This window comes from Motacilla alba, chromosome 2 (genome assembly GCF_015832195.1).
Source record: "Motacilla alba alba isolate MOTALB_02 chromosome 2, Motacilla_alba_V1.0_pri, whole genome shotgun sequence".
Lineage (NCBI taxonomy): Eukaryota > Metazoa > Chordata > Aves > Passeriformes > Motacillidae > Motacilla > Motacilla alba.
This window is the reverse complement of record NC_052017.1, coordinates 108,711,142-108,735,744: the sequence shown is the minus strand read 5'-3', so window position 1 is coordinate 108,735,744 and position 24,603 is coordinate 108,711,142. Positions and strand designations below refer to the sequence as shown.

At 38.5% G+C, this 24,603-nt stretch overlaps 1 protein-coding gene across 3 annotated transcripts in view; it reads left to right on the top strand.

The window, feature by feature from the left end:
• LOC119697696 (ras-related protein Rab-10-like) overlaps positions 1 to 16,911 on the top strand; it is a 32,346-nt gene extending 15,435 nt beyond the window's left edge. Inside the window, exons 4-6 of one of the 3 annotated variants that reach the window (XM_038128764.1) lie at positions 2,349 to 2,438; positions 7,275 to 7,376; positions 16,529 to 16,911. In XM_038128764.1, coding sequence (XP_037984692.1) covers positions 2,349 to 2,438; positions 7,275 to 7,376; positions 16,529 to 16,603 — 267 coding nt within the window. In that variant the 3' untranslated portion in view covers positions 16,604 to 16,911. Of the gene's footprint in view, positions 1 to 2,348; positions 2,439 to 7,274; positions 7,377 to 7,746; positions 12,895 to 16,528 lie in introns of those variants that run through there. The other 2 variants (XM_038128766.1, XM_038128765.1) reach the window with 2 other exon arrangements.
• Positions 16,912 to 24,603: the final 7,692 nt, after the last annotated feature.

The window sequence follows — 24,603 nt, the reverse complement described above, 5'->3', positions numbered from 1 at the left end:
CTTTGAAATGTTAAAATGCGAAGAAAAACTGAGAGAGTGAACCAAAAATCGGCATTTTTTGAGATACCAGAGTAAAACTTTTATCTGGAAAAAAATTATTTCTGCCTTGATGAAATTGATGATTTTTAATAGTACTTTTCCATAATATGGGGAAAAATGTTTCCTGAGTCTATGAGCTTATTCAGTGCTGACTTGCATAATAGGATTTTAACTGTAAAATAGCCTTCATCTTTTTAGCTATAGATTTTGCATTTGGGAAGCTTATTCCTGAGCTATAAATAACAGAGCGTGAAAATATACAGCAAGCTTTTGGAAGCACTGAAAAGCCATATTTTTGGCCAGTTGAAATCAGTGTACTCATGCAGTTTTTATGCCAGCTGAGCACATGGTCAAACTTCTGCCTAGTCATATTGATTTAATTTTTAAGACATCATACATAATCAATTTTCAGAATTTAAAATGGACATAATTTTGACTAACAATCTTCAGTTTTCTAAATGCATGAAACTGCAAGATACCATCTTTAAAAAAGGAGAACTAGAAGTGCTTTGGTGGAGGATCAGACAAAGTGAAAATACATTAATACATTATATTGATGTAGAAATAGTAGTTATTTGCAGAAGTGAATACTTTGTGATTGGTAGTACTAATAAATACTTGCTGAAAGGCCTGGTACCTCAAACCTCATTTAAATGTTGTTATTGTTTGAAGCTGTTTAGAAAGAACATTCCTACTGCAAAAATTTGTGCTGTTGATACAGAAGTTAAGTTACAGAATGAATTTAGTTGGTTTGTGCATGCAGTATGCAAGTATTTCCCTCTAGACTTTAACTTCACAGTGAAGTCAAATGTCACTTGTAAAACCTTTATCAACCTTCAGTGTTCTTCCAAATTAAAGGTTGATTACATAATGAGATTTAATTGTCTATTTAGCCTATATTGGGGCTGATGTATGTGGTTTTATGTAGGAGAGCCACTGATCTTAATTATCATGAGTGAAACTTCAATGTATTCTGAAACAGCCAGTGTTTTGGTTTGTTAATCCAGGTTAGAATAATTCATTATTTTGGGCCCCTACTTTGTACTCTTACAAAGTTTACTTCATTTTAATAAACTGTGTGTATGAAATAAGTCTAGATGACTCTAAGAGGAGAATGGAATAAGAAAAAAGATATAGTGCTCCTTAATATTAAATTGTGCCTACTGATGAAGTCTTCAAATTGTTGTAAAAGTAGAAATAGACTAAAAATAGTGTTCTCTCATCCTTTAATGAATAGAGGTTTTTCTGGGTATGGTTGTGGTGGATTTTGTCTTATGGCAAAGTTAGAAAAGTTAAGCACGTGACAGAGGTCAGAGATTTCATCAAAGTCCCTGTAGAGAGATCTGCAGCCTGAGACCAGGCCTTTTGAGTCATCAGGGAAGCTGTGGGAACATGTACCTCCAGAATAAAAGCCATGGCATCAGACTACAGCAGTTTTAATTTTTTGTAGCTTGAGACCCTCAGTGTCCTCCATTTAAGCACCAAAAGCGGTTTTAAATATTATGATTTTCACAATGAATGTCAGTTTTTAAATTCCATATGCTGTTGCAGAATTATTCCCTTTTGTTGTCATTATTCCAGTCATGTATAGTTACAATGACTTTTCTTAAAATAACACTGATGTGAAAAACCCAGTGCATTTCACAGTCATCATGCATGCGAGTGGATTAGAGGAACAGAGAAGGAGACAAGGTCAAAAAGGTAGATTTTTCTTCCTTTTGAAAATCAATGAGGTTTTTAAATTTTACTTCATTAAAATCTATTGCCTTCTTCCTAGTGTCTTGGAATAATCAGACTTTTATGTTGAGTTTGAACACTTTGAAAGTAATTTTACTGTCTGTGTGCAAAAGAGAAGCACAGAGAGGTGCTCTTTCAGGTGCAGCAAATTCCTTCCCTTTTACTTGTGAGTGCTGGATGTAGAGCAGAGTCATATGCTAATCCATGAATCTATTACTTTTAGTAGGGCAGTGTCTGTGAATTCAGGGCATTTCCAGTCACTTTAAAGCCTCAAGCTGGAGCATTCATCAGAAGATGGTGCCCATGCACCATATACTTTATATCTTATGAAAGAGGTTGGAAATTATACGTGGCACTTCCAAGTAGCTTTTTTCTGCTCTTTGCATTCTTGCTGTTTTCCTCCAAATCCCAGTAACTGGTGGAAAATATTTGCGCATATGAAGGTCATGAGAGAATTTAGCCTTTACTTTCAAGGAAATGGAGTGCTGAAGGTTAGTGTGAGCTGAAGGTGAAGGGCTTTTGTTGTTTGCTTTTTTCTTGCTTGACATTTATTAATGCTGGTTCTCTTTTAGAAAGCAGGTGATGAAGTGGACGTAATACTGTTGGGCAACAAGTGTGATAAGGAGTCAGAACGAGTAGTTCCAAAACAGAAAGGAGAAAAGGTATCTTTAGTACTTTCTTTGGGTCCTCCTGAGTTTCTTAGTATGTGACAAAGCTGTTAAACTGAAAATGATATAAAGCTCCTGAATTCCAAAAGTTCTATTAGAACTTGGCTCTAGAAGAACAGTTGTGAAGTTCTAGAGTGCTAGATACACATTAAGTAATCCCTTGCTGATCTTTTCAGAATACCGATTTTTCTTTTAAAGGTTAAAATGCACTTTAAAAGTTTTAGGTGTTACAACAGAAATTTTATTTAGACTACATTTTCAGAGTACTGTTGTAATGTAGAATATTAAAAGGAAATACATTCTGCATAATTTTTCTGATACCACCCATCAGTGATATTTTTGCTACAGTCTGACTATGAAGAACTCTTCTGGCAGCCTGTGCAAAGTGATCTGCATTGTCTCTTGAATAGCCTTAAATAAACCTGGACAAATACTGAACATCCAGCTCCCCAAAACTGTGTATGTGATGTATAGTTGACTCTACTGTAGTAGAGTTTCTAGCTGCTGATCATGGGTAGGGTAAGAACTTACAAACTGGGGAGTGCTGTTCTGAAGGGAATGGTGAAAGTCTTTCACTGAGAGCCAGTGAGGAGATGCAGAAGTCATGCTATGACAGAAGAAATTGGGTTAATAATTAAATGTTGCAGGACAGCGTGTCCTATATACCAGTAAATTTTGCTACTGCAAATTGTATGCATCTGTTCTCTGGAACTTGGAATTAGCCCTCCTGTTATGCTTTAAGGCATGGTGAGTCAAGCAGGATGTCTCATGTTTAAAGAAAAATAACTCTGATAGCTTCTTGCCAATTATATAATCCCAGATTAGAAACTTTAAAGAAATAACATCGGCTTTTGGACAACGTTACACTCCTGAGAGTTCATAGTTCACATGCAAGATGCTTTCAGTGTTAATGGACCATATCTGTGTACAAGGAATAAGGTTGCTGAAAAATAGATGATGTAGTCTCACACAAAGGTTGCACTGTCAGAAACCCAGAGAGTCACTGGATGCATGTGCACCAGAGGGCAGTAGTAGGGTTTTGCTTAGGGTATTAACCATGACATTTTTTGACATCTGGGCTCTTAACCATGCAACCAAAATTCCTCTCAATGTAATTTTTTTTTTTTTGGAAAGAAATCATTATCTCCTCCCTAGTGAGTCTGCTTTCTAGATTTCTGTGTTTTGAGTCAAGGCAACTCTTCTGTTATACTATTTCTTCTTTTAATATGATTTAGAAGTGTTCAAAGATCTGACTGAATGTGCTGGAGAAAGATTCTGTTAGCAGAGAGAGAGAGAGACAGTAATTGTCCTCTCACTCTAAAGAAGAAAATATCCTAATTAAGAGGGGAAAACAGTTTAATTCTAACTGTGACAAATAATAATTTGTAGTTACATTGTTCATGTTACCCTGATAGAATGAGCTTTAAGTGTTGTTCTGTTCAGTCTCTTGCACAGAAGAACTCTAGGTTCCCTGGGAATCTCATCATCTATAGTGGCATTTCTCTAAAAATCTGTTATAACTGAGTGGCTGTCATGTATAATTTCATTTCAGTTGAATGCTGAGATTTTTTTTTATTGTTTCTTTTTGCACAAAATCATGTAATAATTCATTTTGTGCAAACTTACGTAATTGTGATCACTCAGAAATTGAGATATTTAATTTTAGCACTATGAAGTATCATTTTCTTGTATTAATTGTTTATTATTCACTTAGATAAAAGTTCTAACTCACCTTCTCTGGGCTTCTCTGTTCACCCCCCCAATATGATTATCTTTTTTTTATTGAAAGATAAAAATGTTGACGGTTATATGACTTGGTAGAATGTGGCTGGTTTTCTCCTCTCAAATCTTTCCAACAGAAAAAGCCAAGTAAAATCTTCTTCCTTTTTTTTGCTTTTGCTGTCTTCATAGCTGAAGCTGATTTATAGTTTCAAAGCTGATTTTTCACACGTAATGGAACTCTGCACAGTGTCAGAATATTTCAGATATCTCTTTCTGATTCAGCACTAAGAAATCACACCAGCACTTTGCTAGGAAGTAGTATTAGCATTACTTATTTTATTGTTAGCTTATTTCGCACAAGTTCTCCAAACTGTTATCAAGGATATTATAAAATATCATTTCTTAGTAGCATAATTCCCACAGGTTTGTAAATGTATTTAGGTATTTTATTTATGGATCTGTTCAAGATGCTCCCAAAGGAGAAAAAAACCCCAAAAAACTAGTTATTTAAATACACTTTTCTATTGTCTATCAGAGAGGGAGTAGCCAAATACATGTTCATGCTTTCAACTGCTTTACCACTGGACCAGTGGGGGTTTTTGCACTGAGCTACATTTCTGGGGGACTTGCTTGCCACAGAGTTTAGCAGTATGCAGGGTAAAGTTAAAAAAATACATACAGTTATCTTCTGTGGCCAGTATTGTGCACATATAGAGAAAATGGGGGTGCATTGATAGATGTAGTGGGCAGTGTAGTGACATGATACAGAAAAGGCTCAAGTACTCAAGGTTTTTTTATTTGATTTGATTTGATTTGATTTTTCTTTGGTCTTCACAAATAGAGCTTGCTTCCAGGGCTCTGCAGGTCCCTGCTTGGTTTGGGAAGGAGCAGGTCAGCCAGCAGTGGGAAAGCTTTGGATTAGAAATTGCTTAGCAAAGTTCGATGCGCCCATAGACATGATGAAGTTCTCCCAGTTGGGCTGAAAGAGCTGATCATTGTGATTTGAGCCACTGTCAGTCAGCTCTGAAAAATCATGGTGGTTGGAAGAGATCCCTTTTGATGCCATGATGTGTCTTTTAAAAAAGGCAAGGAAGAAGGTTCCAGAAACTGTAGGCAGTCAGCCTTGGCTCAGTCACATTGTTGGGCATGTTCATTGGTGATTTGGCTGGTGATAGAAAGAGATTTCCATGTGACATGAGATTAAGGGGTGTGACTGGCACACCACATAGGAGAACGCCAATTCTGTGGGACCTTGATAAATTTGGGAACTGGGCCAGCGGAAATATTGTGAAGTTCATGAAGTGCAAAGATTTGCACCTATGATGGAATAATCCAAGGCATGAATCACTGCCCTGCTACAAAAGATCATGAGTTACAATGAACACCAGCTTGACTATAAGTCAGCAGTGTTCCCTCATGGCTTTAAAGGTGTTGGGCTACATTAGAAGGATAATGGATGGTAGATCTGGGGACATTATTACCCCCCTTCCTTAGCGCTGACAAGGCCACATGGAATATTGTGTCCAGCTTTGGCTCTCCCATTCCAAGACGGGTGTTGAGAAACTGCAGCTGGTCCAGCAGACAGGTATAAAGGTGATTGGGGTCTAGTACAGGTATTCCATGAGGAGAGGGAGCTGGGTAAAGAGCAGGCTAAGGAGCAGTTACTGGTCTACAGCAACTGAAGTGGCACTAAAGGAATGCCAGAAATAGACTCTTTTCAGTAGAGACAGACAATAAACGGATGGGGAGCAGACACAAGTCCTGGCTTGGGAGGTTCAGGTTGGAGTTGAGGAGAACCAGTTGCACCAGAACGTTGATGTAGCCATGGAAGAGGGTACCATAAAGGCTACTACAGAATCTCCATCATTGGTGGATTTCAAGACTTCTGTAGGAAAAGCCACGGCTGACCCAATATTGCGTGGGCAGTAGCCTCATTTAAAGTGGGGATGTCTTTCAAAATTATTTCTGCAATTCCATGATTTGAAGGGTTGGTTTGTGCTCATCAAAGTTTGTACACAGGTAACTTCTAGGTACCTGTTACATGACACAAGGAAGGAAAAGGGCATGTAATAGTAGTTTCTGTGTACTTTTTTAATCAGCAAGCCTGTAGTTCTCTCTACTTTATTAGCCCAGTATTCTTTTATTGCTTGTCTTTTTCTTTGTGAACCCTTATGCATCATTGTTTTGTACTGGCAATAGTTGAACTATCTTAACCTTCTGTAACAAGTTGCTGCAGTACTGAAAACAGTTCACAACAGTCCACTGAGTTTCAGAATCCCTTATGAAGTTATGAAGTGGTCTCTGTCTAATGAATCAGTTAGATCTCATCTTTATTTTCAGAACTACAATTTCTTGTGGCATTTTGGAAAGGAAACCATTTTGCTTACTTTGTGGTTTTTTTTTTTACCTTTTGTGTAATCTTTATTATATTTTGACTAAAACTCTGAAGTCTGATTATTGTATATGTATTGTGTTGGAGTTTTTTTATTCATGCCAACATAACTCAAAGCTATCTGTAAGGGAAATACACTGGAAATAAGACAACAGGAGTAACTTAAAGAAAACCAACCAATGTAAAGTCTTTGCTGCCCATCTACGTATTTTCTCTCTTTGCCTTTTACCATAATATCATTTTGCATGCCTGTGCTTTCTTTGCTTGCCTGTATCTCTGTGCTTCTCTCTGTCTAGCATAAAGGAACATCTCTTTTTTTGTATTGCATCCTGCCAGTTTTTTTCAGCAGTTCTTGTAATATTTTTATCTGCAGGCACTCCATTAGTTTCCTCTAAATAATTGCTTAGGAGACAGTTCATTTTCCAAATAAATCAAAACACTAAGAACAGACCCACTGGATTTTATTCTTGTTATTTGCAAGTAAAGATTAGTTTAAAAAGCTGTTCTGAAAACACACAATTTTAAGAAGAATATTTTAAAAGGTAACTGAAATTTATAAACTGAGGATGAATACAGAGTACTTTATTGAGCAGTCATGTACTTAACTAGTGTTTTTGTAGAATGTTAGCAGTCAGAACACCTTCATACTGCTTGCTACTAGTACTAGGTTTTTTTCTTGAAGAATGTTCATCCCATTTCCTACATTTGTTTTTCAGCTTGCTTGGGAATACGGAATGCCATTTTTTGAGACCAGTGCTAAAGAAAACGTGAACATTGAGCATGCATTCTCAGTCTTGACTAAGGAAATCCTGGAAAAGGTAGGCTTCTTTTCCAAGGAGGAAGAAAATGGGAGATTTTTCTTGACAGATTGGGTAAACAAGGTTGTAACTACAGAATAGCATAAGCAAAGCACAGCTGATGCTGTTTTTGCATTATGGAGTTAGTATTTTGGGGGGATGCTGTAGCTGCAGGCATACAGAGGAGGAAAATGGGGGAGAAGAATCATGGGAGAAGACAAAAACAGAAGAGGCGAACAGGTACAGTACAGTTCAGAGAGAAAGGGAAAATTCAGGAAGACTGCATTCGGGGCTTTATTTCCCATACTTTCCTTTAAGGGAGTGCTCAACAGCTCCCGAGTAGTTCCACTTCTGTGCCAGGAAGATTCCTTTTTCCTCTGGTTTTCTGCAGAGTGTGCACACAGTAAAGATGTTGCATGATGATAGAATCAGTAGAGCTTTTATGTTCAGCAATCAAATGTTTTATGCAAGGTTCATAGCTGTTTGTTTGGCTGATTTACACTAGTGCTTTTGAAGTTATCAGAGCCTAAAGATTTGAGTTAATTAGTGGTAGAATCAATATTGTATCTGTCAGAATCAGCATCTCTCTTAACTTGAGTGTGTTGGCTTAACGGTCCTTACTCCTCAAAGTTGCAATTCTTTTGCAGGACTGAATTATTGTTCATTTGCTCTGAAAATGTTTTGCATTGCAATTTATTTTTAGGTAGCAGAATATTATTTTAGACTTTAATAGATGTTCTTCATGCAATGTATTATCACTGCCATTCATCACCAATATTAGTTGTACAAAACTAACCTTCCACTCTGAATACTCTTCAAGTCATAATAAAGATAAATGAGCAAAGTTACTGACAAAGTCACAAATAGCAGTGTTTTGGTTAACTAACCATAGGGGATGGTCAGAATAACAGCTCAGGGTTGGACTGCTTCTAAATCAGGGTCCTGTCATACTACATAGTACCACAAGTTGTAGTTGGTTATTTTGGGGGAGGAAAAAAATGGCAAAAAAATATTTTGGTTACTTTCACATGAAAATGAAGCTCAGCAACTGAACAGTCAAATGTTGTTTAGAGCAGGAGGATAATGGCAGGCCCTCAAGTTACTGACCTTGTTGGAAAAAAGTCTCAAGTAAAATAACTCTGATTTTGTTGTAAATGAAAAAGACATTGTCTACTGTAAATAGAGAATATATTGTTAGTATGAAACATGAAAACAAAACAATAGCTATGATCATAACTGCTTCAAAGACAAATATGTGTGAAGTGAGCATTGCTGCAGAGTGTTTGGATGATATCTAAGAGAATTCTCTGCACATGCAGACATGGTGTTTGGGTATTTTTCACATTAAAGATTGCCTACACTTACTTTATGGTAAGTGAAATTTCAGTATTCCTACTCACCTTCATGAAAATTCATGGAGTTTGTGATATGGACATGGCAAAAAAATTAGACCACATTGAACATGTTGCACTAGTGCTTGGTTTTAATTAGAACTGCTTTGAACAGTTGTATGCTCTGCATGTATGTGTGTTTGGAAAATGTGCCTGTGAGAATTTGTCTTATTTGTCTGTAGTAACATTTCACCTTAGCTAAAAATATTTGGAATCCTGATGAAGCATCATGTATCATTATTTTGGTGTATAATTTGCCATTTTTAGCAAAATGCATTTGTTGATTTAAACAAGAACCCCTTTAGCCCAATTGGTTTTACCACTGGCCTGATGAGAAACAGTTTGCTGGGGAAAAAAAATCTGCTATACAGTTTCATCATGGTTTTCAGGTTCGACAAAATAATTTGCCTGTTCACAAAACTGTGAAATCTGAATGTAGTGCTTGAATTTTAACTTTCTCTAACTGATGAAATTTTGGAGAATGGAAAATGCAGTAGCAAGTGTGACTAGTAGCTGTGAAAAATGACATGATAGATGCCAGTGTGAGATAATTTCAGTCATACATCCATTTGGTAGTGGTGAAATACGTATTTGCTGATTGTGAAAAGGAGATACAGCTTTGCACAGTGTTTTGGCCCAAGGCACCTATGCCTGGGGGTATCAGGCCTCCCTGCCCTCTGCAATGGACCATCTGTCCCAGACTGATGAGATGCTTCAGTGGAAGCACATCATTGCTTTCCCAGTCCCACAGAAGAAAGGAACTCCCTAGGACAGTCTCTTATGGCCACGCTTTTGGAAAGTGCATGAAGCTTACTCAGAGATAAGATAAATAAGCAGGGTAGGCTGGCAGGCAGTAGACCATTCTCAGATGCATTGCAGTAGACTGTATTAAATCTGAGGAAATCTAGGACTTTTTATGTACATTCTTGCTTGCCATCTAGTGTGGACATGTCGTTTAGTAACTTCATTTACACAAAGCACTCCTGTAGATGGGCAAGATTGGTGTCCAGAATTACAGAGTTCATACAGAAGTACTAAACTTCTTGATTCTTTCAAAATTTGGAACAGGTTGTGGTTCAGTGGTGGGTTGGGGAAAAAAACACATTAAAAAGTTTCATATTAAAGACATTTAAACACCACAAAACAAAAAAGCACAAGTGTTCCAGTGTATTGTCACTATTTTGTACTGCATTTTCCCATCTCTTTTTGCAGTTTGTTTTGTAGTGGGCTTAAGGGAGAGAGAAGACTTCTATGTCCCCGTGATCTGGGTAACTAAAGTGCTGCTTGACCTTTGAGATACTTTTCATCTCAGCCATTCTTTGCTGGGTCTTGGTCTTGCAGCTCTAATTTAGTCTCATTAAAACCATCAGAATTTTTTTTGAGATTTTTTTTTTTTTGCTTACATTGGTAACAGCTGAGTCATGCCATTTTTCTGAGAACTCACAATATTCAAACCAATCAGTTAATAATAACTGAATGCAGAGGAGTTTTAACTTCCTCTGACTGACAAGTTTTTGGAGAAGGGCAATAATAACCCATTTGATTCTATTTGAAAGGCTGCAGTGGAAATAAATGTTAATGACATAGATTATTCCAGGAGTTTGCTTAGACATGTTTACAAATAACAGTATTTTATTTATTCACAAGTCTCATGAATCTCAGGTATGCCTAAACCTGTTCATTAATAGATGACAGCTGTTCTTTGACAATGCTTCTGGTTGCCAGGGAGCTATTTAAACTTGTGAGTCAGTCCTCTAAAAACAACCAAAACCAAAAAAATACCACCCAGAATGCAGTTAGCATTTGCTCTTTTGTGTTCTTTGGTTTCATGCCTGGCAAGCAGTAGTGTTCTCAAGCAGGTTTTCAAAAAAATATCACAAGCCTTTGTATATGTCCTTTTGGGAGTGATTGTTGGTATTTTTCTAAACTAGGATTGGGAGAGAACACCATTAAAAAAACCAAAAAGGGCAAATTAAGTTATCACCTTTTTCTGAAAACTGCAATAAAACTAACCAAAATCTGCATACCTCCCAAGAGTGATTGACTACTAAGACTATTTTAATCATATTAAATAAACATATATCTCCTGAGTAGAGAGCAGTGAAAATCCATTTAAGACCTTGCCCTGTGTTGTTGAGAGTAACATTTAATGTTTAACAGCTGGATGTCATTTGAGATGAACATTCAGAAGTAGCAGGCCTTAATTTTGCCCTTCCTTCATTTCTTTACACTTCTTTCCTATGGCAACAAGATTGTTGAGATTATACTGTTTTCTATTCCTTTGCTCTTAAAGTACCTTTGGAATTTTTTAGCTGATTTTAAACAAATTTGACAGATCAAACTAAAAAATAATTAAGTTCCTGAGTAGTTCCTTGAAAATAAGGTGAGGCAGAGTACTCTGCAGAAGAAAAGTCTTCAGCATTAGTTCATAGAATAGTAGAGACCACTACACAGAGAGACTGCAAAATGCTTCAACCAGCTACTCCAGCTGGAGCTTGTATCACAGATATCAAATTTAATTCACTTCAAGACCTAAATCCATAGGAAATCGGATTTCATTATTGCTGAGGTTCATGGAATTGTTAGTTTGTCTAAAAGATCCCTGTGTCTCCAGCAGTGCATACTCAGTATTTCTTTATTACCCTTAGTCATGCATGGAGCCCCAGGCTTTGTTTGCCCTTTATTTATCTTGTACTGACCACAGAATAATAATTCCTTCAAGAGGTTTTTCATAATGCTTGTCCTGCTGTACTTAAGATCCATTTTAGATTTTTATCTCCTTAACTTTCTTAGTAACATTAGGTAGATTCGGCATCGCACATGTGGGAACAGAGGTACTGAGATTAAAGCAAAGAGGATAAATGGTACCAACTCGCTTAGTGCTGGTGCAATGTAAGGCAAAATTTAACTACACTATCTTATTTATTTTTTTTAAAGTCTGTTCTGGACATTGAATGAGCCAGATATTTTTCTGGAAACAGAACAGTAGCATATAATTAGGTCATGTAAATCAAAACTTAATCACAGCATCTGTGAATAGGGGATGAGACTCGTCTTGGCCAGCTAAAATTTGCGTGACTAGTCTGGTTTCTGGAATCATCTCTATTCAATGGAAAGAGATGAGTCTTTAGGATAAAATTGTGTTTCGGAGGTGCCTTTCTCCCTCCATTGATTATGGAGGCCTCCATCTCTCAGCCTATATGGTTTCATATGATTCAAACTAAATAAAATAAACTCCAGGAGAAAAAAAGAAATTTACAGATTTGGCTTACTTCTGGCATTTGCTTTTGCAGGATATTGACTTTGAAGATATATTGCTCTCTTAAATAAGGTTTTTATGATGCAACTATATTAAACATCACCTAGATGATTTGTAGGGTTGAGGAACCTCACAGGAGATGCACACCTGTCTTCTCAAGTTTGTGAATAACTAATTGCAGGACAACATTGTTACAGTCTACGTGGTAGTAACAGGAGAGGGAGATAGAGCCCCACGCTTTGCCAGTGGGTTAGATGTTTCAGACATGGTGGAATAGCAGGCTTTGGGAGCAAGACCTTCATCAACATTCCTTGAGGAGTGTAGTCAGCAGCAGTTAGATCCTCCTGTGCCAGACCTCATATCCTCTTCTCCTGCTCCTGTACCTCTTCCCACAGTGATTGCCTTCCCTGCTAATATATCCCTAGCCCTTGCTTAATACTGCTTGTGCCATATCCAGCCCATTGTGATCGTGAGACTACTCTCTTATATTTTGAACAGATAATTTGAATTCCAGAATATAGGGGAAATACATAAAAAATGTCGGGACGATTAATAACTGAGCTCTCTCTAATGGCAGGTCAGGCACTGAAGTCACATGGGACTTGATTTCATGAAGTTCTCTGCCAGTCTTTGTCAACTATCACAGTTAAATATAAACAAAATGATTGCAGTAATTAAGTAGGATCATTTTTTAATAAGACTAAAAATCCTCAAAATTTAAAGAAGTTATAAATAATAGTAACCTCAGTTCCAGTCTCTTCTGTTTGTTTCTCCAAAGCTTCTAATTTTTCAGCAAGCACTCCAGGTCTGACTTTGACTGGGAACATGATATGGATAAAGCAAAATCCTGTCACTCTTTCAAACCCACAGTGAGCCCCACTTTCAAAATAACTTAACCAGTATCAAAATACCAAAAACTGAAAAACTGGTGCTAGAGAACATGGATCCACCATTAACCTGAGTAGGTTTTCAGCAAGGAATGTGCAGCTGAGCTTAATGAAGATTTATATATTTACTCCATTACTCCACTATCTTTCAGAGAGTTTGTTGGGGTTTTTTCATTACATTTTCCTTGGTATTCTACCCAAACTTTCTTGCCTTGTTTTTTTTTTTAAAAAAAAAAAAAGGTATGTGAGCCATCTCATCACAATTCCTGTGTCTAGGTATCTATTGCATGCCAGTGATACATATTCTGCTTAGAAGTGGGCAGAAGAGAGAGCCAGAAGGGGAGTTTTAAGCAGGAAGTTTAAAACTGGCTTGCAGAGATGCCTGCCAGTTAGGTGAGACAAGTCTGCTGTGCTATTTAACAGGAAAAACTAGTATTTAATAGCAGGAAGTTTCAACATCTTACTGAAATCACTGCAGGGTACAGAGGCAGCTGTGTCTGTGGCGGTATTTTCAAAACCTCACTTTGCCCAAGATACCGAAGTGGAAACTCCAGCTTCTTGGTACCATTTTGGTTTTTCTCACCTTTTCACAGTTTTTTGCTGTTTGTTGGCTGACTTGTGGGGCAGTGAGTTACAAGCAGCTGAGCTGAAATGTGAGCTGGAAGTGTTAGTGTTCATGGAGCCCTGGAGGAGGAATGCTGCCCGCCTTGTTCTCGCAGGTGGGAGAGATTTGCATACCTCCCTGCTGTAATTTCAGGAGAGGGGGTGCCCCACCTCTCCCAAGGCTTGGCTGGGGCTGAGTGCTACGTGGGATTGCCCAAATCTGATCATTGGTTCAGTGCTTTATGCAGGACTTGTAGTATCTCTTTAGATTATGAATGTGCACTTTATAAATATGTGTGCAGCACATTTGCTTAAATGGATCCCAGACCCTTATTTGCTTCACAAAGGCCCTATATGGAACAGTCTTACAAACTGAAGTGATTAATAGTCCTCAGCTTTTAAATTATTTTTTAAATGGCTGTTCTTTATTTGTGGAGTGGTGGTTCTTGTCTGTCTGTCCCAGCTAGTTTGTAGATGAACTAACAAATAATGATTTTAGAGATTATAAGAACTGTTGCATTATCAAATATGTTTCATCATTCTTAATCACTTAACAGTACTGAGGATCCTTGCCAAGGATATATGAAGAGCTTACTTACCATCTAAAAGTACTATTGAGTAGTAAAATGCTAAGGATGCAAATAAGGATCCTAAGTGTTTAAGGAAATGTAAGTTTCTCCCCTTTGACTGGAAGCATGAAGTTTGGTCTTGAAGTATAATCTGCAATGTCTTTAAATTACCAGTTTCCTCTAAGTAAGTGAAACTTGAATTTTGAAACTGTTCAAACAGGGATTTTTCCAGAGGTGTTTTACTATGTAAATTGATTGTTTTCTCCAGAAAAAGCATGGGTGAAACACAACCCATTTAGTTGATGTTCACAACAGTCAATGCTCGGTGTTATTTTTTTGGTCTCAATTGAGTGAAATTAAATTTCTTACTGTACCATTATCTTCCAAAGCTTTTATTTTATCTCTAAACCAGAGTGGTATCTTGTTTCTTGAGATGACAAGGTTATGTTTGTGTAATTTTCATTCTGCCTTGCTCCCTTTTTTAAAAAGGTCTTCATACTTCTAATTTACTGAATATGCTTGCAGACTACCAAATACTGTCTCTGCCTAGCAGAAATCATAATGGCTAATGCCTGTACCTCCCACAATTGTGTAAAAAGTTTAAACTAATCAGAAGCTATAAAGCTGCATCTTGGTATTTGTGGAAATTCTCAAGGGTAATAAAAATGCTATACCTTTTGGTCCTTCCCACTCAAAAAAAGAAATTAAAAAAAAAAAAACAACCAACCAAACAACCCCAAGTAAAAGGGCACCTGCTGTATTTCTTCATTATGTGGAGAATTCATTATGACAAGAAATTTCTAAAATCAGTAAGCAACAGTCTTCGGATATTCTAGTCAGTAGACTAGACAGTATTTGCTAATAATTTAACTGATGACAGCTTCAGCATCCATCCTGGGAATTAGACACTACAATACATTTCCTGCTCTCTGCTCCTTCTTCTATCCATCACTTTTGATCCTTTCCCAGATGTTTCATGTTCTCCCCCCAGCACCATGCACTGTGGAAGCCTCCCTGGGTCCCTGCAGCCTCAGAGAGTAATGAGCTCAGCCACTCTTTGTGGGGACAGCTCTGGCACAGGGCAGCCAGCATTCTGGAAGAGCTGGAACTATGGCTACAGCAGGAAAAAGGAAACAAATTCCCTGCATCTTCTCCAGAATTTTAAGAAGTGATGAATATTCGCAGCCAAAGAGGCATAAAGCTTATTTGTAGCACATGGGAAACTTTATATTTTGCCCTCGTTCTGATGCAGCTGAGTAATTTGAGGTGAATCTTTCTGGACGTAGTCAATGTTCAATTACCCTGTGACTTTCTATGTGTCAGTTTTCAATTCTGAATCATTATTAGTATTGTACTACATGATGCCCTTTTCTTCCCTTCTTCCTTTCTTTTTTTTTCCTGTGCTTTGGATTTCATTCATTCCAGCTTAGATAGCTGTTGTTTCTGGAAGCTTCTCTTTATTGTCAGACATGGTTGTTTATGGCTGTTGGGTTTGGGTTGTGAGAGGAATGTGGTGAATCCAGTGGTTGCACTTATTTCTCTGTGCTTGGTTGCTAAACCTGCCAAGACACAGGCAGCAGAGTGTCAGGTAGAAGAGTTGGGGCTTTCATTTTCCTGGGCATGTGACAATATTCTGTGTCTTTGTGCCCAAGTTCAGGGTTCAGTGTTCATAGTTTCAGAGAACAAGATTGCGACATGTTCTGCATTGCACAACTGGGTTTGATTGTTTCTCTGGTCAGCATTAATTATCTAGTTGAGTTCATTGCTGAAAGGAAGAGTCCTGGTTTTGGTGATTTTCATTTTTGTTACAATCTGCTTTTGCAATCAGTACATAAATGTTTTACAAGGGTGGAGTGCTATTTTGATAGTTTATCATGATAGAGACTGAGCTGTTTCCATTTGGGGGTATTCCTGATTATTAAATAGAGGCAAGAAAACAGAATTTTAGTGAATTTCACAAAACAAGTTAACATCCTGTATAACGGTTAATAGCCTATGCCTTTTTTTTAGTGAGTAGCAATATTCTGTATTACCTGTTCCTTTCAACTGGACTTTTCCAATCCATGCTCAATACTTCAAATATAAGAGTACTTGAATGAAAATTAGATAAAATTGGTGTAGTCAAAAGAAGAACCTGTACTTGACAGTTCATGTGAGTAAAGATGTACTGGATTGGCAAATATGGTTTGTAGTGACTCCTCAAAAGACATTTTCTGTCACCTTCAGATTTAGGAGAGATGTTTGAGGCAGCTAAAGAATGTCAGGATGCCAAATGGGACTTGCGTAGGCATCAGTTTCCATCTAATTTATTAGAAAACTTAAATCATTTAATTAAATATTCAATGGAAAAACATATCCAGTGACTGCACCAAATATTTTACATTAAAGTATGTGAAAAAGCAAACTTTTCAACCATTGTGTTCTAGTTATCTTAATGAAGTGTTTGCTTTTGTTTGTTTTTCAGAAATCCGGTGTATTACATGACTTAGACGTTGTGTCTCTAAAAGAAACTAAGAAGAGAACCTGCTGTGCATTCTAAAATACTGTTTCTTATTCAGTTTTTTCTTCAGGAAATATCAAGTGTTACAAAGGAACATATAAGATTTTTGAAAGTGAGCCTGTAATCCAAAAATACAGTGTTTAAGCATCTTTTGTATTACACAGACATTGTCACCAAAGTTTTTATATGTTTATCTTATATTTTCATATTTTTAATGTGAAGATAAAACAGTTATCTGATTTAGGAATTATTAGGCACTTCACAGGGTGACAGTGCTTGAATGTAAATGTTTGCAGAAATGAAGTCTAAGTGTACTAATTTTTTGTTATTAAAAAAACACCCTTCACTTTTTTGTGTGTTATTTATACCAGATTTGTAATACAATGAACATTGACATCATCACACAAGCAACCTTCTGATATATGAAATCATATATCATTTCTTTAAGTACCTGGTATTTACTGCAATCCCATAAGACAAGTGTCAGAGAATTTTTGGCTTGGTTTCTTTTATACCCATTTCAGACACATACATGCTACTTCAGTACCCTTGAACAGGGACTCTGCAAAGGTGATGTCTGAGAGAAAGGGATAAACCATATAAAGATTGGTGTCATAGAATGGTTTGGGTTGGAAGAGAGCTTGAAAATCATCTAGTTCCAACCTCCCTAAATTGGGCAGGGACACATTCCACTAGAGTATGTTGCTGGACCGTCCTAAGAATTCTGAAAACATGGAACAACAGAATACATCCAGTAATAATAATAATAATAATGTTTCTGTTATTTAAATTTCATAATTCCTTAAAATAATTTACGCAGGTGTTAGCAGCATATCTGCATTTTCAAATGTTCTTTTTGTCACAAATGGTCACAATAAAAGGCCTTCTTTGATATTGTGATATATTTATGTTGTTTTCTCAAAAGTGTAAATAGAGGAGGTATCTGATTCTGCTCATGTAGATTTGTTTTATACAGACTTGTAATATCTTTAAAGTCCGTGGAGAATATCTTATTTAATTTTAAACAAGGGCAGAATCAGGCTGCTGGTTACTTTTTCTTTAATCAAAAACAAAGCAAGCACAATTCAAACCTGCAAGATAAGCAAAAAGCAAACACAGGTTGAGAAATTTGAAGAATTGTGGCGACTATACTGTCTCCTTTTTTTTTTTTTTTTTCTGTCCTTGCATAGGAGATGTGGTTGTTTTATCACCACTTTTTATTTACTAATGCTGTTGTGTGGAATTGTGTTTTGATCCATCTCAGGACATCCAAAATAACTAGCCCCACTGGCTTACTGTTCTGAAATGCCACTAACCTTCTGAAATACGCTTGCTTCTTTTTTGAGGGCTCTTTGCAGATTGTCATAATATCAAAATATTACTAAATTTGGTATTGAGAAAGGGAGCTCAAATGGAGCACATGAGACCAAATGTGCCTGAGCATAGTGCCAGGTTTATATGCCCCATAGTGCCAGGTTTATATGCCCCTAGCCCAGTTAGTGTGCCTGCAGAAATGTTACAAAAGGATGGGCTGGGCTCTGTATTTACAGCTGCTCCTGAGTACTCATCAGTCACTGAAGCTAGTGCTGTTCACAAAATCTGAAAACAAGGAACAAAGGATAATCCCTGCCTTCATTAAAACCATAGCAGAGGAAGGAAATAGTGCTGGAAGGGATTTTGAGAGTCTGTCTGGGTTCTCATCGTATCTCAACCTCTGATCAGCTGCCCCTGATGAAATGCAAGAAGCTGGTCAGAGACCTGCAGTGGTAGAGATTTCAGAGTGTCTCTGAGTGGCAACAGTCCTTACTTAACTGGTCTGGTAAGCAGGAAATTTCCTAATACCTAACCTAACTGGTACACATGGAAAGTAGGTTCTCCATTTCCTCTTGATGCAGGCAAACACCTCTACCTGCTCCCTTCCCTTCCCTTCCCTTCCCTTCCCTTCCCTTCCCTTCCCTTCCCTTCCCTTCCCTTCCCTTCCCTTCCCTTCCCTTCCCTTCCCTTCCCTTCCCTTCCCTTCCCTTCCCTTCCCTTCCCTTCCCTTCCCTTCCCTTCCCTTCCCTTGTAGTTTGGATTTTCAGTGTCTCTTGCCCTTTTTGTCTCCTTCCTCTTAAGGTTCTTGAGTTGGTTCTCAACATTCCTGGACTGTAGACCTGAAAACTGAGCAGACTATTCCAGTTTAAATAAAAACAGCTGGATAGATTTAAATTATGTTTTCATGGTCTTACTTGTGATAGTCCTATTTATGCCTTCCAGCATCAGCATAATGCAAGGTAGCCTAGCACCACTTGTGATCCATAGAACTGCTTTTTTTATCCTGCTGCATACTTGTGCAGTTGATTTCTCCTTTGGATGTGTAAATCCTTCTGTTTCTTCTTGTTCAGTGGCATTTCAGTTGCTCCAGTCTGCCAAGATCCCTCTGAATTGTAATGTTGTGCTCCAACATAGTTGGAGCCTTCTCCTATAAATACTGTCTCCAAATATAAGTGCACTCTGTTCAGTCATCAATGGTGTTGATGAAGGTCCTGGATAGTTCTGGATCCAAGATGGATCTAAGTGAAATTCTGTTCAATGTAACCTTTCAGCTTTGGAGTACTAATTATTTCCAAATAATTTTTGTATTTATATTGCCTAGACTGTTCCTTTGGAGGTTTTTTTTTTTTTTTGTTAAGAGCACATTATAAGAAACTCTTACGATCCTCAGTCTTTCTCCCCCATTGACAGAGCCTGTTAAAACCTCTTTATTTAGTAGAAATTCACTTGATCAGTTTGTATATTATATCAGTTTGGTATTTCCTTCCCTCCTTGAGAGAGATGCAATCCCTTTTGTGTTTTCTGGAACCTTATTCTGCTGATTCCTGGAAATAATCAGTAGCAATTTTAACATAGTTTGAACCATAAGGGAGTTTCACCAGGTCCAGTCTGTCCAAAAATCTTTAACTTGTCTATGTATTTTCCAGTTTATTTGTTCCTTTTTCTAGCCTTAGACTTCTGTTGGTGGTGGTCGAGTGAAATAACATTTGCCCTCTAAAATTCAAGGCTGAAGTTGAAAGCACCAGCATCACCAGTGATGATTAAATTGAGTTTCCCCTCTGTGGAATAACAGACCATTTTTCCTTAGTATTCTTACTATGCATCTTATCAACAGGCTTGCTATCTTTAAAATCCAGTTTTCAACTTTCTGGGAGCTTATCTTTCAGGTTTTGTCCATACATAGTCTATATATTTATTAATAATTTAGTAATTTGACCTACTTTCTATTTTATTTCAGGTCATTGAAGATCTCATGATTCATCCAACTTAATCTTTATCTCACTTCCTTTCCCTCCTCTGTATAGATCAAATTCTGCAGTTTTGCCTTTCAACAGTAGTTCCATGATGAACTTTCAGCTGTCCTGAACTCACAGTTCATCTACTGGTTTTCTAGGTTTAAACATCCATGTAATTTTTCCTTCTTTTTCTAACAATGAAGATAGATTTTAAATGGGTCAGATTAATTTGTAATTTTGATTTCTTCTTTTTATAGCTAATGAGAATTTCAAGTAAGGAATTACTTCAGTGCATTTTTCCTTCATGCAGAGTTTCCTACTACTTGTGCTTAGGTATGATCCAGTCCCACCTGAGGGAGATGCAGATACTCGGGTTCCCACGGCAGTTTTTGTAGGATGTTGACTCCTGCTAGCTGATGCTTCACCTAACACTCCATGAGCACCATGAGTGCTCTCCTTTTCACATCTCCTAGAGCAAAACAACTGCCTTTTTCCAAAGGTACTCGTAGATTACAGGAATGTGCCAGTGGGGAATAAACACCACTCTCACTAAAAAGGGCCAACAAAGGTTCAGGTTGGACATCAGGAAAAATTTCTTCATTGAAAGGGTTGTTAAGCATTGGAACAGGCTGCCCAGGGAGGGGGTAGAGACACCATCCCTGGAAGTGTTCCAAGAAATAACTTGTGGTACTTAGTGCTGTGGTTTAGTTGACAAGGTGGTGCTTGGTCAAAGGTTGTGCTCAGTGATCTTGCTGGTCTGTTCCAACTGAAATAATTTAATAATTCTGAGATTCAGAGAAAGAAATTTAGGATCCCATTCTGAAATGATCACTGCATCTTCTGTTATATCCCACTGGATTTGTAAATACTAGGAAAATTTGGCCTTTGGTATAAAAATAATCATATAGGAACAAGGAATGCAAACTACTGGGGCTTTTTTTTAAAGAAATACCAAATATTATGGTTTCCCATGAAACTTATTGTATAAAGCTCAGCTTTATTTGATGTATGCACACAACACTGTAAAGCACGTTACCAGACTCCTACTGAAATGAATTTGTTATGAACGGTTCCTTTGCAGATGTTAACACATATATGAACTGAGGATGATCTGAAATGCTTTAAAAATAATGTTATTGGCAATGGAATACATACATACATACTACAGATTTTACAGACTTGCATAAATGTGTTGTGAAATCAATGTGCAAGTCAATTCAAAATGCATTGTAGTAATTTCAGGGATTATTCTGGGCCCTTTTGCCACTGCTTATGGTTTTATGGCAAGAATTTTGGGTTGATTCATAAAGACTGTCCCTGAACACCACCTGAAAGGCACATAGATAAAAACTAAGATGTTGTGAAACTGAGGCACTGGCCCTAGGGTAGATTTGCTCTTCAGGTCTGGTGGCTTCATTAGCATTTTACACCAGTGGGAGACTGCTAAGAGATCACACTAAGGCATTGCTAGACATCGGGAAAATTATCTCTAAAGTGTTAATTATACATAAGGCGCAGTTGGAACAAGAAATTTCTGTTATGTGCTGGTGATTTGAATGCCATTTATGTACTATTAGAATATATTCCAAGGAGGGGGAGCTGGAGTACGGTTAGGACACATAACAAAGTGTGTTTGCTCTCCAAGAGCAAGAGCAAGACATTTAAATACTAGTGAGCATTATGAACTCTCTGCCTGGAGACAACTGAATAAAATTTAGATAGTATCTAGAAGTTACATGTTTTTAAAATGCACATTGTTCCAGTAAAATGGTTAAGAGTGGGCTGGTTTTTCACTGGTTGGAGAGAACACCAACACAGTTATAGCAAGGCAGATTTAAAGGCCATAAGACATTTAGTAGGGAAGAATGAAAGAATGTTTCAAGGAAAATCAACAGTAAGTATTTCTGCTTCTGCGTGAAAGATGCTTTTCTTCCCAGACAGCAGAAGTGCATGGTGTCTGAGAGAGACACATGCTGTGAGATGGTATCTCTCCTGGAATTAATGGTACCCAAGATAGTGTTTAAGAACAATTCCTGACAGACTAGTGCTTCAAGTCCTGGTGAATCTCAGTCTGATCTGATCTGCTTCGTTTTACATACTGCACCTGGAGACCTCATCAAGCCTGAATGAGCTAAACCCATGTGTTCCATATTTCAGCAATAATGCTCTTAGCAACAGTGCTCAAGTTCAGTGATGACACAAAGCTGTGAGGAGTGGCTGATACCTGCTGGGAAGCAGCTCTGAGAAGGACCTGAGGGTCCTGGTGGACAACGAGCTGTCCATGAGGCAGCAGGGTGCCTTGATGGCCAGTGGTGTCCTGGGGTGCATTAGGAACAGATTGCCAGCTGATCCAAGGAGGTGATCTTGCCCCTCTACTCGGCCCTGGGTAAGGCCACATCTGGAGTGCCGTGTCCAGTTCTCAATACAAGAGAGCCATGGAGATCCTGCAGTAGGTCCAATGGAGGGCAACAAAGATGATTGAGGGGCTGGAGCATCTCTCTTATGAGGACAGGCTGAGGGAGCCAGGCCTGTTCTGCCTTGAGAAGAGAGAAAAGACAAGTGAGGGGACTTTAAAATGTTTATAAGTACCTGAAGAGAGGGTGTCAAGAGGATGGAGCCAGGCTCTTCTCAGTGATGCCAAACAATAGGACAAGACGCAACAGGCAGAAACTGAAGCGCAGGAAGTTCCCCCTTGTCACAAGTCCCAGCTAGATGGTGACGGGGGCACGACAGAGAATCCCAGCTACCAGTGGAGATTCAGCGCAGAAACAAAAGGGCAGCAGCACAGGTCCTGGGATGGAACTGGGGTAACTTTATTCAGTGGCAAAACTCCCCCTCCCCAGGATCTCGGACCCCGAACTGAGGGCAGACAATACTTTATAAACGGGGGGAGGTCTCAGGGGAGGATACAATCTTTAACTAATCAGGAGAACTGCGGGTGGAATACAAGGTGGGGAATACAATGTGTAAACCTAGGAAGAATTTTGAGGGAGGAGAACAGCTTCAGTGAACTAATGGGGTTTGGAAAAATACAAAACTGACAGTCAAGTTTCTGGGGGGAAGGCAGGTTCAGGGAGAGATTGACATTTAATGGAAGGAGGAGTAAAGAAAGTTCTGGAGAAAGGGTATGGACTGGAGGGGTTAACAACTAGAAAGGGGAGGGGGTTTAAAACTTGGCAGGGAGTAGCTAGGTAACAAACAGAAAAACCAACACTTAACTGAACTAAATAACAATGAGGGAGCAAGTCTAATTTTAGAAACATATGATACAAAATGGGAAACCTGTGCCACTCTAAAGACAGAGGAAAGACAGGGAATAAGGGAATTACAGAATTAAAAATCAAACAGTAAGCATACTAATAAAACTAAAGAAAACACACTGCAACACCCCCTGAATGTCAGGAAGACCTTCTTTACTGTGCAAGTGACCATGGACTGGAACAGATTTCCCAGAGGAGATGTGGAACCTCCCTCAATGGAGATATTCTGGAACTGTCGGGATGCAATCCTTGCCACGTTCTCTGGGATGACCCTGCTTGAGCACAGAGGTTGGGCCAGATGACCCAATGAGGTCCCTCTCAACCTGAGCCAGTCTGTGATACTACTTTGCACTTCAGCAGCTTAATTCACTGATGTTGTTGAAAAGCATTTGGTGAACTTGTTAAAAGAAAACTACTTTGAAAAGAAGTATCTTTTCAAGGTAAATTTTAAAAAAAAATTTAAAGCTAACTATTCGGGTAGGTAGGATCTAACAGCAGAAAAACCTTCTTCGTAAAGAACAAAGGTTTTTCACAGTGTTGGGAAAATCCAGGGCCACACTGTATGGCTGAACCATGGACCCACAGTAGGATGAGCTTCAAGCAAACCTTGATCCACATAAAGCATGATAACTTGGGTTTTCTATAATCTTCTATGTGGATTAGTTTCCACGGTCTTTGTTTCATCTTGGAGGCCATAGATAAAGTCCCAGTCTCTGTGACAGAGCAGAACAAGAGCACGTCTGTCTGAGCCCTCCAGGTGCTGGCAGTGCTGTGCCACCAGCAGTGACAAAGGCACGCAGCAGAGTCTGGCCCTTTACCCAGGCCATGAGAAAGGATGAGCAGCAGGAGGGCTTTTGGAACCACAGCTCTTCCCAGAGCTCTGCCATCCCTAGTAGTCTCAAGGATAGATAGAGGAGCTGGAGCCTGGAGAGAGATGTTGGCTGTGGATGTTGTCAGTCGTTTTGCTAATCACTGCAAGGCACTTTTATGTCTCTAGTCAACAGTAAAGGCTTAAACATAGCCAAGTTTGCTGCAATAAAATAAACAGTTTTGACACAGAAGGGAACAAAATAAACTTGAGCACAGTACAGTGCAACCACCCAGGAATTTTTCTGGTTTAATTTCCCAGAGTTTCTGCAGTCTGGCAGCCTGGAGATCAAAATGCGTAAAATAAAGGATAACATTAAATAAAATATCTTACGAAGATCATGTAAGATTTCATCACAGAAACCACTTTGATGAACGAATGTCTACAAACGTTCCCATGGTGTGAAGACCTTTGAATACGCAATATGTGTAATACCTGCGTGTGCAGTAACAGTGCACAGCTTGTATACATGAACTCACACGTATATACATGACTCACAGGTGAGTACTAAAATAAGAGATACATAGCCCAAGTGCGGGCTGCACGTCGGGCGAGCGGTCGGAGGGTGGAGTGAGAGGGACGGGCTGGGCGGCTCTGGCAAGCGCTGGCTCTGGCTCTCCGCGCCGGGCGGGCGGGCAGCCC